This window comes from Thamnophis sirtalis, unplaced genomic scaffold (genome assembly GCF_051295495.1).
Source record: "Thamnophis sirtalis isolate CommonGarterSnake01/CBP01778 unplaced genomic scaffold, rThaSir2_p1.2 scaffold_2, whole genome shotgun sequence".
Lineage (NCBI taxonomy): Eukaryota > Metazoa > Chordata > Lepidosauria > Squamata > Natricidae > Thamnophis > Thamnophis sirtalis.
Window position 1 is genome coordinate 11,049,947 of NW_028261382.1, and position 17,393 is coordinate 11,067,339.

Consider the following 17,393-nt stretch of genomic DNA (forward strand, 5'->3'; position numbering starts at 1 on the left):
GACATTTTGCTTAAAAAAAAAAATCACTGTTGTTTTGTATTGCTGGAATAATGCAGTTTAGGTAAAGGTAAAAGTTTCCCTTGCACATATGTGCTAATTATTCCAGAATCTAGGGGGCTGTGCTCATCTCCGTTTCAAAGCCGAAGAGCCAGCGCTGTCCGAAGATGTCTCTGTCATCATGTGGCTGGCATGACTAAATGCCAACGGCCCACAGAACATTGTTACCTCCCCACCAAAGATGGTTCCTATTTTTCTGCTTGCATTTTTACGGGCTTTCGAACTGCTAGGTTAGCAGAAGCTGGGACAAGTGATGGGAGCTCACTCAGTTACATGGCGCTAGGGATTTGAACCGCCAAACTGCTGACCTTTCTGGTCGACAAGCTCAGCACCTTAGCCACTGCGACCCTCAAAGCAGCTTAGAACCGCATTATAAAAACAGCCATATTCATTTAAAGGGTCATTTGTTTTACTTCTGAACTGAATCCAGGACCTATTCTTCCCACTTCCATGGAAAATTTCTATCATTTAAGGCTCACTTTCACAAAGAACTCCTTTTTTTAAGTTCAGCTTGACCAGAAAAACCACATTAGTTTTTTCCTGATGTTACAAACCATGGTTGATAATAAGCTGTGATATTGTTAAGCTTTGGCACATAGAAATGATATTTTCTTTTCCTTGCCCCTTCATTTCTGTCTAGGCAGTCCTTGAGCAAGTGCAGAGTGTTTTTCCTTCATACCTAATTGCCAACATTTGACCATCTGTCCAAGAAGGCAGAATGGCAAAAAATGCAATATGATCATTTTTCGTTTGATTGTTCAGTCTTCAAAGTCTTAAGACTCTTGGAAAGCTTTCCACCATTACAATTAACCAGGCTCTGCTCCTGGTTAATTTGGTTTTAGCCCCAAATGACTTTGGCCTCTTTCAAATGCACAATGCACATTCACCCAATAGATTCAGAAATCTAGTCCTCTGGACTGAAATCTTTAAAAAAAAAACCTGCCCATGAACAGAAAACAAGTTTTGGGATCCACAAGGATGGGAGCTGGAATAAAAAATATTTTTTTTTGGGGGGGGGGGTGCAGTCTTGAAAGGCCTCTGGGGCAGGATGGGGGAATCCATCCATCCATCCCATCCCATCCCATCCCATCCCTCCGAATAAAGCTGAAAGGGACCTTGGAGGTCCTCTAGTCCAATCCCCTACTCAAACAGGACACCCCAAAACATTCCAGACAAGTGACTCTTATCCAGTCTCTTCTTAAAAATCCCCAGTGATGAGGCACCCACAACTTCTGGAGGCAAGTTGTTCCACTGGTTAATTGCCCTCACTGTTAGGAGGTTTCTCCTTAATTCCAAGTTGCTCCTCTCCTTGATTAATCTCCATCCATTGTTTCTTGTCTTGCCTTCTGGTATTTTGGGAAACAGGTTGACACCCGCCCCCCCCTCTTCTTTGTGGCAGCCCCTCAAATACTGGAACACTGGTACAATGTCCCCCCTAGAGTGGCCATGCCCAATTCCTGCCACTGTTTTTCGTATGTTTTTGCCTTCAGGCTTTTAATCATTCTTTTCTTTCCACTTTTTCCAAAGTCTCTTCCTCCCTATCCCACCTTGCAAAGTTGTTGTGAAACCAAAATCGCAACACGCAAGGGCTGCCTCCTGCTCCATCCATCGCCCCAGGAGCCACTCAAAACCCCAAGTTTGAGGGCGGGTATATAAATCAGCACCAGTGCAACCGATAGGCAGGAGTTCTCGCCCTTAGGGGGTCGGGCCATTCCCCAAACCCGAATCCTCCATTCTCACGATCCTTCCCCGAGGGCGCGTGTTGGGAGAAGCAGGAGGAGGCGGCGCCGCGCGGATTCCTCCGTGCGAGGATGGCGCGGTTCCAGAAGGAGGCTGGCCTCTTTTCTGGGCTGATCTCAGCAGATCCTTTCCCGTCTCTTCCTCCTCCTCCACCACCACCAGCCATTCCTAGTCCAGCCGGGAAAGCGTCACCACCTCTCGCCATGGAGTACCAGCAAGCTGCTCAATGGGCCGCCCAACACATGGAGACCTACCAGAAAGACCCCAGTGGTTGGAGCGGCTATAAGCGAGCGGTAAGCTGGGGGTGGTGTGTGTGGAGGGGGGACACAACACCCAGGACCCCCCGATTTTCTCCTCTGAGGGTGTGTTGAGGCTAAGAAGGGGGAGATCCGGAGCTGGCGAGCTCACTCTGCACCACAAGAGGAGATCCGTGGTGGGAAGCGCTCCAGCCTGCAAAGATCACAGTTTATTCATTTATTATTAAACATTCTTCGTTTCACGTGCCTCCCACCTCGCTCTCCAAATCAACGACATCTCCCGGGAAGCGGAAAACTATCTCTTCCTCTTCCTCTGCTGGTTTTGCTAGATTTATTTATTTTTAATTGGCGGGGAGAACCTGTTTTCGCTCAGGGGAGAAGTTTTTAAAAAACCAAAACTCCCGTTTACCTGCCCTGCGATCCGAAGGGATCCAGCGTTCCCTTTCTGGCTTCCGCGGCACCTGGGAAAATATTTCCCCGTCAGATTTGAAAGGCGTATTTTAATTATAGCAATATAGCAATAGCAGTAGACTTATATACCGCTTCATAGGGCTTTCAGCCCTCTCTAAGCGGTTTACAGAGAGTCAGCATATTGCCCCCAACAATCTGGGTCCTCATTTTACCCACCTCGGAAGGATGGAAGGCTGAGTCAACCCTGAGCCGGTGAGATTTGAACCGCTGAACTGCTGATCTAGCAGTAGCCTGCAGTGCTGCATTTAACCACTGCGCCACCTTGGCTCATAACATAACATAAAATTATGTTATTTCTTTGTTTGTCAAATACGTACAAGGTAAGAAGTATAAACATAAAACAGGAACAAAGCAAGTCAATACAGATAAATGGGGACAGCAGGAGAGGGACGGTAGGCAGGCGCTTATATACGCCCCCTTTTAAGGACCTCTTAGGAATGGGGTTAAGGTCCACAGTAGACATATTTCTAGCCAGCCGGAGTTTCATTTACTTTAAAGAGTCTAGACCAGTGTTTCTCAACCTTGGCAACTTGAAGATGTCCGGATTTCAACTCCCAGAATTCCCCAGCCAGCATTCGCTGGCTGGGGAATTCTGGGAGTTGAAGTCCGGACATCTTCAAGTTGCCAAGGTTGAGAAACACTGGTCTAGATTGTCCTTTAACACAGTGTTTTTCAACCACTGTGCCACGGCACACTAGTGTGCCCTGACATAGTGTAAGGTGTGCCGTGGGAAAAACACTTTATATATAGTCAATATAGGCACAGAGTTAAATTTTTTAAACATTTTCTAATGGTGGTGTGCCTCGTGATTTTTTTCATGAAAAAAGTGTGCCTTTGCACAAAAAAGGTTGAAAAACACTGCTTTAACAAACAGCTCTCCCGTTTTGGGAGCTTGTGGAATTGTTTGCCCGACAATTCCCGCCACAGGGATATGTCCAGGAAGTTACCAGGAATCAAGCAGGCTCAAAAGAAACTTGATGATGTGCAAATCCAATTAGATATTTCGTAAACCCAAAGGGAAGATTGAGGGGTTATGTTAGTAAAACATAGACTCTTTTCAGAAAGAGACTGTCATAGAATTGCTCCATCCAAGATGTGACAACTAGAGAAAAAAGTTTTAAGCATAATTTGGGGGCATAGGAATGGTGAGGAGGAAACCCCTGAAGAGCTGCCTTTATTTTTCCCATCTGCAAGGCTTGGGAAAGGGACCCATTTGTTCTGACCTAGGCTTCCCAAAAGCACAAAGCCAACTCCTTATCCCGATAAAACCCCTTTTATTTAGCTTAAAGTGAATTCCTGTCCAGCAAAATCCCGGCCAAAAATCTTTCAAGAGATTTCACACCTACAGATCTTTATCAGGCTTGGAGAGCTGCCAGGTCAATACCTTTCAAATGTCACACTGTATCAGGCAATACGTGGCAATAGGTCAGGAACGGATCTTCACCCTAATGAATTGAACGAATTGCCTCCTGCAAACTCCATTCCCCTTTTGCTCCTCTTTATTCCCTATTCACCGTCCACCTGTGGCTTCACTCCTGAGTCGGTCCTTGTTCCTTAGCTGTTCCCTTCTCCTGGCAGCTCTGTGCATGCACACACTGGGAATCCAGCTGTTCTTCTACCCCACTGATGTCTGACTCTGAAGGCAGCTGACAAGTGGCATACGGCCCTGGTCCCAACTCTGTCTTCAAGGCAGAGCCCTCATCAGAGCCTTCCCCAGACTCCAGGACTGGCTCATGTTCCTCCCTAACCTCCTCACTGACCGACTCTGTTGCCAGATCTGCTGGTGGGCCACAACATTTCCCTCCATCTTCCTTTTTGCCAAGTTGCCAAGGAACCCAGTAGCATAATAGCTACTTCACATCTTGGAAGGGAAGAATAGCAATAGCAATAGCAATAGCAGTAGACTTATATACCGCTTCATAGGCCTTTCAGGCCTCTCTAAGCGGTTTACAGAGAGTCAGCATATTGCCCCCAACAATCTGGGTCCTCATTTTACCCACCTCGAAAGGATGGAAGGCTGAGTCAACCCTGAGCCGGTGAGATTTGAACCGCTGACCTGCTGATCTAGCAGTAGCCTGCAGTGCTGCATTTAACACTGCGCCACCTTGGCTCCTAACTCCATTAAGAGAGTTCTCCATCAAGAAGAGATGGTGGGGGGGAAAACCATCCCCAGGCTGTTATTGATGCACGTAAGGACTTATCAAAACACAATACTGGTTGTTGGGAAGTAGGGGGAGAGACTTCTGAAATGCAATAGCAATAGCAGTTAGACTTATATACCGCTTCATAGGGCTTTCAGCCCTCTCTAAGCGGTTTACAGAGTCAGCATATCGCCCCCACAGTCTGGGTCCTCATTTCACCCACCTCGAAAGGATGGAAGGCTGAGTCAACCTTGAGCAGATAAGTCAGATAACAGTCAGCTGAAGTGGCCTGCAGTACTGTACCCTAACCACTGTGCCACATCGGCAATATAATGGATTGACTATATACAAAATAAATACGGGACCAAGAAATTCCAGTTAGCCTATGCTTAAGATCAGAAATGATTTCAATTGTTTAAAGTTAGCTCAGCAAGAAGAAGCTAAGGTCAATGTAGAGATGTCATTAATTTCTTTGTTTCTTTTTTCTCAATAGATTTTAGACTGTGTTTGTTAAAAATCCATACCGTGTACGGGTTTTGGGAAGTCGGGGTGGTGGTGGAGGAGGAGGGGGGTTGGGGGTTTGGAGGAAGGGAGGGGCATACAAAAAATTGAACTTCGATGTTTTACTGATTGAGGAATGATGAAATGTTTGTTTTAAAAGAAACAAAACTTTTGAACCATGAAATGCAATATAATGTTATTTCTGATAAGAAATAACAGAAGTCATCATTTCAATGCTAGTTCCTCCCCCCCCCCCCCCCCCGAATAGTCAGAATAGGACTTTGTGGAGTTGCATACCCCCTTACACTTTTATGGTCCTCGATAAGCATCGCAAGGCCATCGAAACGATTTATGGGAGTTGTTATTTATTGTTTTTATCTTTACGTTGTTTGTGCCTGAGTGCCCAAATTGGTTTTTGACTCTAGGCAACTGCCTGGACGGGTCCCTGCAATTTTCTTGGCAAGGTTTTTTTTCCCCCAGAGGTAGCTTGCCGTTGCCTCCTTTATAGGGCTGATAGAAAGGGATTGGCCCAATGTCATCCAGATGCTTTGGGGCCTAAGGCAGAATTAGAACTTGAGGTCTCCTCTTCCTCCTCCTCCTCCTCCTTCCTTCCTTCCTTCCTTCCTTCCTTCCTTCCTCCTCCTCCTCCTTCCTTCCTTCCTTCCTTTCTTCCTCCTTCTTCTTCCTCCTCCTCCTCCTCCTCCTCCTAGTATTAGTATTATATTAGATTTTTACTCCACTCTGTAAGTAATTTGAGGTGGCAAACACAGATAATACTCCCTCCTCCTCCTCCTCCTCCTCCTCCTCCTCCTCCTCCTCCTCCTAGTATTAGTATTATATTAGATTTTTACTCCACTCTGTAAGTAATTTGAGGTGGCAAACACAGATAATACTCCTTCCTCCTCCTATTTTCCACACAACGAAAGCCCTGTGAGTTATCTTGGCCTAAGACAGCATGACTGGCCCAAGCTGTGTCACTATTTTATATTGAAATCCACAAATAGTGCGAGAGGAGTTCTCTCTTAACACCCTTCGTTCAAGGATGATTTGAAGTTTACAAGGGCTCTGAAAAAAAGTGGGTTTTTTTAACGATTGATCTCCACACTTACGACTATTGTAGAATCCCCGTAGTCACATAATCAAAAACCGAATGCTTGCCAACCGCCATGCATTCATAAACAGTTGCAATGTCCTGGGGTCATGTGATCATCTTTCGCAACTTTCTGACGCGGTTGACGGGGAAGGCAGCGATTCACTTAACAACTGTGGCAGGAAAGGGCATATAATGGGGCCAAACTCACTTAACTACTGCCTTGGTAGCAACAGGAATATTGGGTTCAAATGTAGTTGGAAGTCAGCGATTACCTCCTCAGCGCCTTTCGGTTTCAACAGAAACAGTTGAGCCGAATCCAGAATTACATCATGTTTAAAGAAGGTCTACAAGGGACGTGGCGGCTCAGTGGCGAAGATGCTGAGCTTGTCGATTGAAAGGTCGGCAGTTCGGCGGTTCGAATCCCTAGTGCCGCGTAACGGAGTCAACTCCCGTTACTTGTCCCAGCTTCTGCCAACCTAGCAGTTCGAAAGCACATAAAAATGCAAGTAGAAAAATAGGAACCACCTTTGGTGGGAAGGGAACAGTGCTCCGTGCTCCTTCGGTGTTTAGTCATGTCGGCCACATGACCACGGAGACGTCTTCGGACAACGCTGGCACTTTGGCTTTGAAACAGAGATGAGCACCGCCCCCTAGAGTCAGGAATGACTAGCACATATGTGCGAGGGGAACCTTTACCTTATTGAAAGCAATGGGGAAATTAGTTATGGCTAATGAAAAATCTAGTTGCTTTAAGCAAATTTATTCATTTTTATTTGACACGAGACAGCCTCGTGGGTATTGGCTGTTGTTTAAGTCTCTTAGCATTACTTCCTGAAAATGTATTCGTAACGTATTCAAAAACCATTAAGCTTGAATAAAACCTCATTCAGTTTCAGCGTGCAACAATAATGCAGCTGTTTATATCTGATTTTATTTTTAAATGTCTTTCTAGAATAATGTCACAATATCTTGGAGACCTTCAAATGTATTTCGTGGAAACATGTAAGTAAAATCCCAGAAGCAAAGCGACATTTAGGTAGAATTCGGGGGGGGGAGGTAGGGGGATAAATTGATCTCTTAAGATGCCCCTTCTGTCTTATTTATTGCTAATTTTAGTTCTGTGCTTTTAAAATGTGAATAATGTAGTCAGTAGCTGGGAGATGAAGCACAAACAGGGGAAGGTTCCAGTAATGGAAGAAAATAAAATAAACTTCTAATCAAGTAAATGTGCAAGTAAATAAGCTTTCCATACATACCAATCATAGGCTTTTATTTATTTTAGGGTTGTTGTTTTTTTGGGAGAAAAAAGTTCTAAACTTCATGATAAAGAATAATATTGGGTAATATAAGGTATGATGCAAACTGATTTGCCACGTCATACAGTTATAAATAGCTGATCTTACAAAACATGACTTATCCCAAAGATATAGAAACGCACCATCCTTAGAAAGCTTAATTTCCATGAAATAAAAGAACTGCAATGTGTATTTCTTAAAGTAACGGAGCATTTTGCTGGGTGAGGTTGCTACTTTCTTCAGTGTCCTGTATAAAACAAACACGTTTTTCTTGCAATTTAAAAAGCAGGGAAATGATTGGAATGCTAGTTTATTACAGGCAGAGGTATGTTCACTCATTTTTATTTATTTCATTTGAATTTTATCCCACCTTTCTTACTTGGTATGTAATTCGAAGCAGTGAATGTACCTGCCATGCCTTTCTCCTTCTCTCTTCCCCACCACCCTGTGAATTGAGTTGGGCTGAGAGAAAGTAAGTGGCCCAAAGTCAGCCAGTGTTTTCCGTGCCCAAGGTGGCACTAGAACTCACACTCTCCCAGTTTCTAGACCAACATCTTAACTGACTCCATTATTAAGGATATTCATTTATCTAAAAGGTAAAGATTTCCCTCGAACATATGTGCTAGTCGTTCCTGACTCTAGGGGGTGGTGTTCATCTCCATTTCAAAGCCGAAGAGCCAACGCTGTCCAAAGACGTCTCTGTGGTCATGTGGTCGGCATGACTAAACGCCGAAGGTGCATAAAACGCTGTTACCTTCCCACCAAAGGGGGTTCTTATTTTTCTACTTGCATTTTTAACATGCTTGCAAACTGCTAGGTTGGCAGAAGCTGGGACAAGTCACGGGAGTTAGGGATTCGAACTGCCGATCTTTCTGATCAACAAGCTCAGCATCTTAGCCACTGAGCCACCGTGTCCCTTATTAATTTACTTTACTTTACTTCAATAAAATTTGTATGCCACCCACTCCCATTGGGACTCTGGGCGGCTGACAGCAGAATAAAAGCATTTAAAAATTAATTTTTAAATTATTAATTTATTAAGGACACTCAAAATGCAATTTGACTGGAATAGCCCCCTTCTACTTCATTAAGACTTTCTCTCATTCTTCCTCCTTCCCTCCAAAGATACAGAGCAGAAGGAGTTTTAGCTGCAAAACCAGAGGACGTGTTTAAATGTGTAAAGCCAGAGACGGGTGGACTTAGAGAAAAATGGGATGACAATGTGGATAAAACAGTAGTGATTGAATCCATAAACAATGTAAGTATAACATGTCTTTACTTTATGGCCAGAAACAGCTAGGAAAGAAAGGCCTATTGGGAACCAGCATTGGCTATTGTAGGGTACCGTAATTGGAAAGAGAAGGAATTCCCATTATGTTTTGGGATATGGGGAATGGTGGAATCCTTGATGTCTGGTTGTACTGTGCTAAAACTGTGATGGCTGCCTCTACTGACATTGAGACTGCAAACCAGTGGTGGGTTTCAAAAATTGTTGGAACCTACTCTGTGGGTGTGGCCTACTTTGTGGGAGTGGCTTGCCACCCATGTGACCGGATGGGAGTGGCTTGCTACCCATGTGACCGGATATGAAGATGCCGATGACACTTGTCAGAACCACCTTAAATTACCTCACACACAGCACTGGCCTGCATAAGAATATGATGTAAACTTGTTTTTTAAAAGGCATCTTTGGTTTGCGTTAAAACAACTTCAACACACACAATGTTCTGATTGCACCACAAACACAGTAGTCATCCTTACCTTTCACAGAGGCACTGAGTTTTAGAAATAGGAGCATGATAGTGTAGAATAATCATATCCAAGGACCAGTGGTGGGTTTCAAAAAATTTTGGAACCTCTTCTGTAGGTGTGGCCGGCTTTCCGGGTCCACTGGTGGAACCTCTTCTAACTGGTTCAGTAGATTTGACGAACCGGTTCTACCAAATAGGTGCGAACTGGTAGGAACCCACCTCTGCTGCAAACACACGGGTTGGGTAAGCAAAATTAAGAAAGGAAGGAAGGGAAAGGAAAGGAAAGGGGAAAAAACCCTTTGGTTTCTGACTCAGCCCTTTTTTATACAGTTGCAAAATTTGTGATATTTATGACCATCCAGGCCCCCTTAAAATCCAGTCTATGTTTATATGTACCACGATGTGTGATGGGTTGGATGCCATGACATACGGGTACCATTCTTGGTTAACTTTAGTTAAACTTCTATTGTGTAGTAGTATACTGTTGGCTTTGCCATTGGAAAGAGATGAGTCTTAAACGTCTTTGCCACCTTTCTGTGCAATTTCAGAAGGTTTGTGTCCTGAGAACGACTACCCACTCGGCTTTCATGAATATGATCTCTCCAAGAGAGTTCTTAGATGTGGTCCTGATCCAAGAGAATGAGGATGGCTCAAAAATGACTGCCGGTAAGCTTGGTCCAAAGAACCTTCGGGACACTGGTTTTCTTGGGGATGTCCTACAGGTTGACAGCCAATGTGGCCATTCAACTGTGACCATCAGTGAATGGAAAAAAGCAACCCAAGACCATTGGAATCTTCTCTTGCAGAGATCTGTAAGCCAAGATAGCTTTTGTCACCAAAGTTATATTTGATTCCTCTGCTGTTGTCTCAAAGACTTTGGCCACCTAATGGGAAGGGAAGACTCACTGGAGAAGAGCCTAAGGCTGGGAAAGATGGAGGGCAAAAGAAGAAGGGGACGGCAGAGAATGAGGTGGCTGGATGGAGTCACCGAAGCAGTAGGGGTGAGCTGGAATGGACTCCAGAGGATGGTAGAGGACAGGAAGGCCTGGAGCAGTGGTGGGATTCAGCCAGGTCGCACCTATTCGGGAGAACCAGTTGTTAATTTTCTAAGCAGTTTGGAGAACTGGTTGTTGGAAGAAATCTCCTTTTGGTTTTTTCCACTGTACAGGGCAAATCCTGTAAGGAAGGCAGAAAGGAAACATTCTGGTGTTGTTTCCAGCCTCATCTTTATTGCCCTGCTTACAGAAACTGCCTCTCCGGTTAACCCTTATTCCATTGCAACAGCGAAGGCAAAGCACCCATCGATGTGAATGACGTTGAGTTGGCCACGCCCACATGGTCACATGACCACTGAGCCACGCCTACCCAGCTGCTCATTAGGGCAGAGAACCAGTTGTTAAATCATTTGAATCCCACCACTGGCCTGGAGGAACATTGTCCATGGGGTTGCGATGGGTCGGACACGACTTTGCAACTAACAACAATGCTGTTGTCGAGTGACCAATGTGACAATTAAAATCCCCCTTCCCAAGGCTGCAAGCTGCAACCAAACTGTGGTCATTTTTCCTCTCTTTCTGCTTGTCCTCACTTTGGGAGGGGAAATGAACAGGCAGGCCGTGGCAATGAGAATCAGTCACAGAGACGAATAAGTGTCTGATAGACCCTGGGTGTTTGCGTGTGTTCCCTGTGCCCCCCCCATCATTGCACGCATCATTACACACATGATACAAATCATATAAGTTGATATATGACGACATCAGATTCAGGCGTAGATGATGTCGCAATACAAGTGCCTTCACTTGTCTTCAGGGAACTTCCACAAGTTCACTGAAGTCACTAATAGTGAGATGAACAGCCTATAAATTTAATAAATAAAATAAGTAAGGCCGGGGTGTCAAACTCGCATCGTCGTAGCGGCATCACATGACGTATCACAACTTTTTCTCCTCCTTTGCTAAACTGGGCATAGCCATGGCCAACACATGACACATCTGGCCCGCGGGCCGCAAGTTTGGCAGCCCTGAAGTAGGGCAATACTTTGTAGGGATACCCTCCAGAGGCGGGTTGCTGTCGGCATTACTGCCGGCTCAGCGTGCAAAAAGTTTTGCACGCACGCTTCGCACACACGTCAGACACGCACTCCTCACGTGTGCACATTTGAACCTAAAATGGTCTGTGCATGCGCACAACATTAGAAAAGGGGAAAAAATTACATTTTTTGCAATGGGGATTGTTCTGTGCATAGGCAGAACCGAAAATCAAGATGGCGCCGCGGCCAATAGAATCGGTTCGGGGACGTGGTAGGCCGAGTTACTACTTACTTGGCCAAACTGGTCCGAACTGGTAGGAACCCACCTCTGATACCAGTGGTGGGTTTCAAAAATTGTTCGAACCTACTCTGTGGGTGTGGCCTCCTTTGTGGGAGTGGCTTGCTGCCCATGTGACTGGATGGGAGTGGCTTGTCGCCCATGTGACCGGATGGGAGTGGCTTGCCGCCCATGTGACCGGATATGAAGATGCCGACGACACTTGTCAGAACCACCTTAAATTACCTCACACACAGCACTGGCATGCAAAAGAATATGATTCCGGGTCCACTGGTGGCACCTCTTCTAACCGGTTTGGTAGATTTGACAAACCGGTTCTACTGAATAGGTGCGAACTGGTAGGAACCCACCTCTGTCTGATACCCTCCTACACACTCACCCCCCCCCCCAAGCTGGATTTACTTTATTAGAAATGTTTCTTGGTTTCGATCGGAAAAAGCAGGCATTCAACCCAGTCTGAGAAGAAACTCTGATTGGTGTAAAATAGTTGTTGTGATGTTGTGGCTGCCTAATAAATGCTCTTCCTGTCACTAATGAATTCCAATTTTGATAAACAAAAATAATCTCGATTTTAATCTTTAATGTTCCTCCCACACAGCAACCAATGTGGAACATCCCCTCAGTCCACCTCAACCAAATTACGTGAGAGGCCTGAATTTCCCCTGTGGCTGTTTTCTCATTCCTGTTCCAGGGTAAGATGTGTGGGAATATTTGATGTGACCATCCCTGTAGGCCAGTGTTTCTCAACCTTGGCAACTTGAAGATGTCCGGACTTCAACTCCCAGAATTTCCCAGCCAGCATTCGCTGGCTGGGGAATTCTGGGAGTTGAAGTCCGGACATCTTCAAGTTGCCAAGGTTGAGAAACACTGCTGTAGGCCAAGAATGCTCAAGGGTTTTACACATCTGTTGCTGTTGTTGCCAAATTAGAGCTTACGCAACACCCTAACTGAACATCTGCCAGGAAGTTTAAGGGGTGTGGTTTTTATACAGGAAGTGGCTGGATTAACGTGGGTAAATTGAAGAGTTGTTTAATTTTGTTTGTTTTGTCGTTTGCCATCAAGAGTCACAATCTGAGATGGGCAGCTGGATAAATCTGACAAACAAATAAGAAAGGAATGTGTAGATTATATTCTTTGCATTAAAAGCCACTTGGGCAACTGTTTCATATATAGTGGTTTTAGGAACTGGACATGGCTAGTCTCGTGAAGAGAAGGACCAGGGGAGACAGGAGAGCAGTCTTCCAATATTTGAGGGGCTGCCACAGAGAGGAGGGGGTCAAGCTATTTTCCAAGGCACCTGAAAGCCAAACAAGGAATAATGGATGGAAACTGACCAAGGAGAGATTCAACTTAGAAACAAGAAGGAACTTTCTGTCAGTGAGGGCAATCAACGCATGGAACAGAAGTTGCCTTCGGAAGTTGTGGGAGCTTCATCACCGGAGCCTTTCAAAAAGAGACTGGACTGCCATCTGTCAGAAAAGGTGTAGGGTCTCCTGCTTGGGGAGGGGGTTGGACTAGATGACCTCCAAAGTCCCTTCTAACTCTGTTTATCTATTTATATGAGTTTATTACCAACTTACATTGCTGAGCTTGATCTGTTTGGGAAATGAATTATGGATGTCACCTCCTCCAAAATATATTTTGCGTCTTCTTGAAGATGATGTTCTAATAGTGTGGAAACATGCCAACTAAGAGATGAAAAGAAAATAAACTGAGGAGGAAGAGGAATAGTGTGTAAAATGTCTTGAGGGTGCCTCCTATCTGGATAGTATGCATGTGATTAACACTATCATGCAATCCAGCGATTACAAAGTAATAAACACATTTGATGCATGTGTCAAGTTATGCCATTAGCATGAGGACAACATCAAGCACATTGCATTAGCATGTCCAATTATGGAATAAAACAACTTAAGCTAGGTTTGGTCCTTGGCATGTGGAAGTTGTAGAAATATATAATGTATATAAATATTCAATGTAAAAAGATGTTAAGACTCTAGAATGAGTGTAGAGAAGAGCAACGAAAATGATTAGGGACTGGAGAACGGTTGCAGGAACTGGGCATGTCTAGTTTAATGAAAAGAAGGACCAGGGGAGACATGATAACAGTCTTCCGGTATCTCAGGGGCTGCCACAAAGAAGAGGGAGTCAAGCTATTCTCCAAAGCACCTGAAGGCAGGACAAGAAGCAATAGATGGAAACTAATCAAGGAGAGAAGCAACTTAGAACGGAGGAGAAATTTCCTGACAGAACAATTAACCAGTGGAACAACTTGGCTCGAGAAGTTGTGAATGCTCCAACACTGGAAGTTTTTAAGAAGATAACCATTTGTCTGAAGTGGTGTAGGGTTTCCTGCCTAAGCGGAGGGGGAGGGGGTTGGGGGGGGGTTTGGACTAGAATACCTCCAAGGTCCCTTCCAACTCTGTTATTCTATTCTATTCATAAATATGAAAAGGAGGCATTGGGAAAAGAAATACTGTGTCGTCTTTCTTAAGCCTTTAACTGTTTCACTAAGGCCAGGATGGACATTTTTAGAATTTTGAGAATACATTGGGGTCCCATCACAAAGAGAGACAGGAGGAAGGTTGTTCATTCATTCAGCTGTCATGGCCCATTTGTTAAAATGGCAGTGATGAAGAAAGCTGCTTAAAACACAGGTAATCCTTGTCATCTACAGGTCATCTAGTCCAACCCCCTGCTCAAGCAGGAGACCCTACACCATTTCTGACAAACGGCAGTCCAATCTCTTCTTGAAAGCCTCCAGTGATGAAGCTCCCACAACTTCCGAAGACAACTTCTGTTCCATGGGTTGATTACTCTCACTGTCAGAAAGTTTCTCTTTATTTCTAGGTTGAATCTCTCCTTTTTTCAGTTTCCATCCATTATTCCTTGCCTGGCCTTTGGGGGCTTTGGAAAATAGCTTGACCCCCCTCCTCTCTGTGGCAACTCCTCAAACATTGGAAGATTACTATCATGTCTCCCCTGGTCTTTCTCTTCACTAGTCTAGCCATGCCCAGTTCCTGCAACCATTCTTCATATGTTTGAGTCTCCAGTCCCCTAATCATTCTGGTTGCTCTCCTATGTCTCAACATCTTTTTTATTTTATTTTATTTTATTTATTTTATTTTATTTCCAAGTCAACCTTGATTCCTGGAAACTACTTGGACAGTCCATGCTGTTTTCTCAGAAACATTTTTGGAAGTTGTTTCCCAGGACTTTCTTCCTGGGATTGAATCACACAGCTGGCTTCCTACCTAAGGGAGGATTAAAAGTTAGGTTTTCCTCACGTTTTCTTTGGCACCTTTAATCACTGTGCCAAACTGGTTCTCACTGGAGATTTATGGCATTTTTACTTAATTGCTTTCTGATCCTTTTTTTTTTTCGTTCTTGTTTTTCTCTGCAGGGATCCAAATAAGACCCGCCTACTCAGTTTCTTTCAGACGGATCTAGGTGGAAACCTCCCACAGAAAATCGTCGAATCTTTCTTACCAAGGAGCATAACCGGGTTTTACGGGAACTTGGCTAATGCAGCTGTCACATTAGTATAGAGTCGAGGTGGCGCAGTGGTTAGAGTGCAGTACTGCAGGCTACTTCAGCTGACTGCTAGTTCTGCAGTTCGGCTGTTCAAATCTCACCGGCTCAAGGTTGACTCAGCCTTCCATCCTTCCGAGGTGGGTAAAATGAGGACCCGGATTGTTGGGGGCAATATGCTGACTCTGTAAACCGCTTAGAGAGGGCTGAAAGCCCTATGAAGCGGTATATAACTGCTATTGCTATTGCTATTGCTAGTAGCTTAAGCTATATTCCCTGTCCTTCCCCCACCTCCCCACCCCAATTCTAGTCTCAAAACATACTTTAGCTAGGCTGTATATTAATAATACTGAGACTGCACTTCACAAAGGCACAAGCGCAGGGGTGAAATCAACTTACCTTTCGTACCAGTTCGCTAGCAATGTGAGCGGGCACGCACATGCGCCACCTCCGCACACACTCAGAACCTTCCGTGCATGCGGAAACGGACATGATGACATCCGGATGGGTGGGCGGAGCCTGCTACCAAGCATGCCTACAAAAGTAAGCGAACAGCAAGGGGGTGGGGTGGAATCCGCTGTGCTACGCGATTTAGATTAGCTAGAAAGGAAGTGGTTAGAAGAAATCACTGAGCAAAAAATAGTACTCAAACCAGAAGCATTCTTATCAGGACTACTGGATCAAAAAATGGACAAACAATCTCAATACATAATCATGCGCATACTCACTGCAGCCAGGATTGCCTTCCCACAAAACTGGGAAAAAATCGATACACCCTCAGATGAAACTACAATCAGGAAAATACTCCAATGAGCAGAAATGGATAAAATGACAATAGAACTAAAAGGAAGAGAAGAATCGGACTTCTGTAAAGTATGGAATAAAATGTACAAGTGGCTAGAAAACAGAAGCCAAGACAGAAAATAGAGAATACAAATGTATGGAGATATAAATAATGAATACTATTATAAGTGTTAATATTATGTTTGTTACATTATAGGACAAGGTTATAGTGAGAGGAAGGCAACGCCGAAGGGAGAACTATAAAAGCGAAGAAGGGAAGCCAATATAGAAAGCTGTAAAATTACTGTATATTGTTATGTATGTTCTGTGTTTTGTTTTGTCTGATTGTGGTTTTTTTTCTTTGCTGTGTCTTTCCTATTGTTTTTAAAGATTAAAACATTTAATAAAAATTATTTTTTAAAAATAGATTATCTAGAAAGCGAATCCTGCTTTCTAGCTAATATAAATCGCGTGGCACAGCTGATCGTTGGAAATACCAGTTCGCCCGAATTGGTAGCATTTTTTTTTTTACTACCGGTTCAGGGGAACCTGTAGCATTCCACCCTGCACAAGCAGTTCCTGAGGCTGAATTCAGAACTGGGATCTGATCGAAAGGATGCGCACGAATTCCTCCTTAATTTAGACGGAGAGCTCGTGAGCCCAGGTCTAGAATTAAATAGCACTTTATTCACACTACTGTAGTCTGACCTTGCTTGGAACTCTGAAAAGAAATGAACGCCTCTGGGTTTCGCTTTGCAAGATAGGCTTTCAAACGTAACCACACCTCAAGAGGAAAGAATTGGACCATAATTCGCTGTTCTGGCTTCGTTCCTCTGTAAATCAGAAAAACAAGTAAGAAGATTTGATGTGGCGTGTTTGCCAAACTCCATTCGCTGCTTTATCTTTCGCAATGATGACAACATCACTTTGAGCTCCTGAATTTACATCTCCACCCAGGTACCTATCAAGAGTTCCTTTCATGTGGTCTGGTTGTTTTGAGCCAATAAGGCATTTCCTGTCGAAGTAATTTTTAAAAAAAAGGACTCTGAAGAAACCACATTTGTTTTTCAAATGTTCTCCTCCCGTATCATCTAAATCACAAATACCTGCCTGCATTACGGCTGCATGGCAGGGGGAAAAAATCCTGACTTACAAGCCTTCCAGTAGGAAGAGAGATGTTTGTGCATTCAAGCATACGAAGCTCTTGAGCACGAGGAAAAATGTAGTTGTGATAAATTTTGGTTGATTACGGAACAGGTTGTCAGAGACGATGTTTAACAAGAAACCGAGACAGACATCTGCCAGTTTTGAACTGAAGATCCTGCTTAGAAAGAAGGAAACATGTCTGCTCCAGGATTCTGCCTTCACAAATTCTCCCTAACTGCCTCAAATGATCACTGATCTCAGACAATAATATTTTCTAAACCATAATACGTTGTTCTGATG

At 44.2% G+C, this 17,393-nt stretch overlaps 1 protein-coding gene across 2 annotated transcripts; it reads left to right on the plus strand.

The window, feature by feature from the left end:
- Positions 1-1,910: 1,910 nt before the first annotated feature.
- STARD5 (StAR related lipid transfer domain containing 5) lies at positions 1,911-16,976 on the plus strand. 2 transcript variants are annotated; one of them, XM_087704271.1, is made up of 6 exons: positions 1,923-2,090; positions 7,213-7,262; positions 8,681-8,813; positions 9,855-9,972; positions 12,232-12,325; positions 15,037-16,976. In XM_087704271.1, exons 1-6 carry the CDS (start codon positions 2,001-2,003, stop codon positions 15,179-15,181), a joined length of 630 nt encoding a protein of 209 aa, XP_087560397.1. In that variant the 5' UTR covers positions 1,923-2,000; the 3' UTR covers positions 15,182-16,976. The 2 variants fall into 2 exon arrangements, with proteins under 2 accessions (XP_087560398.1, XP_087560397.1); XM_087704272.1 differs by lacking the exon at positions 12,232-12,325 and having other exon boundaries at positions 1,911-2,090.
- The last annotated feature ends 417 nt before the right edge of the window (positions 16,977-17,393 follow it).

Bases quoted from the DNA above. Each gene is read 5' to 3' on its own strand.
- STARD5 (XM_087704271.1), top strand. From the start codon at position 2,001: ATGGAGTACCAGCAAGCTGCTCAATGGGCCGCCCAACACATGGAGACC. The intron at 8,814-9,854 runs GTAAGTATAACA...GTGCAATTTCAG, and splicing joins TGATTGAATCCATAAACAAT to AAGGTTTGTGTCCTGAGAAC. The intron at 12,326-15,036 runs GTAAGATGTGTG...TTTTCTCTGCAG, and splicing joins TTTCTCATTCCTGTTCCAGG to GGATCCAAATAAGACCCGCC.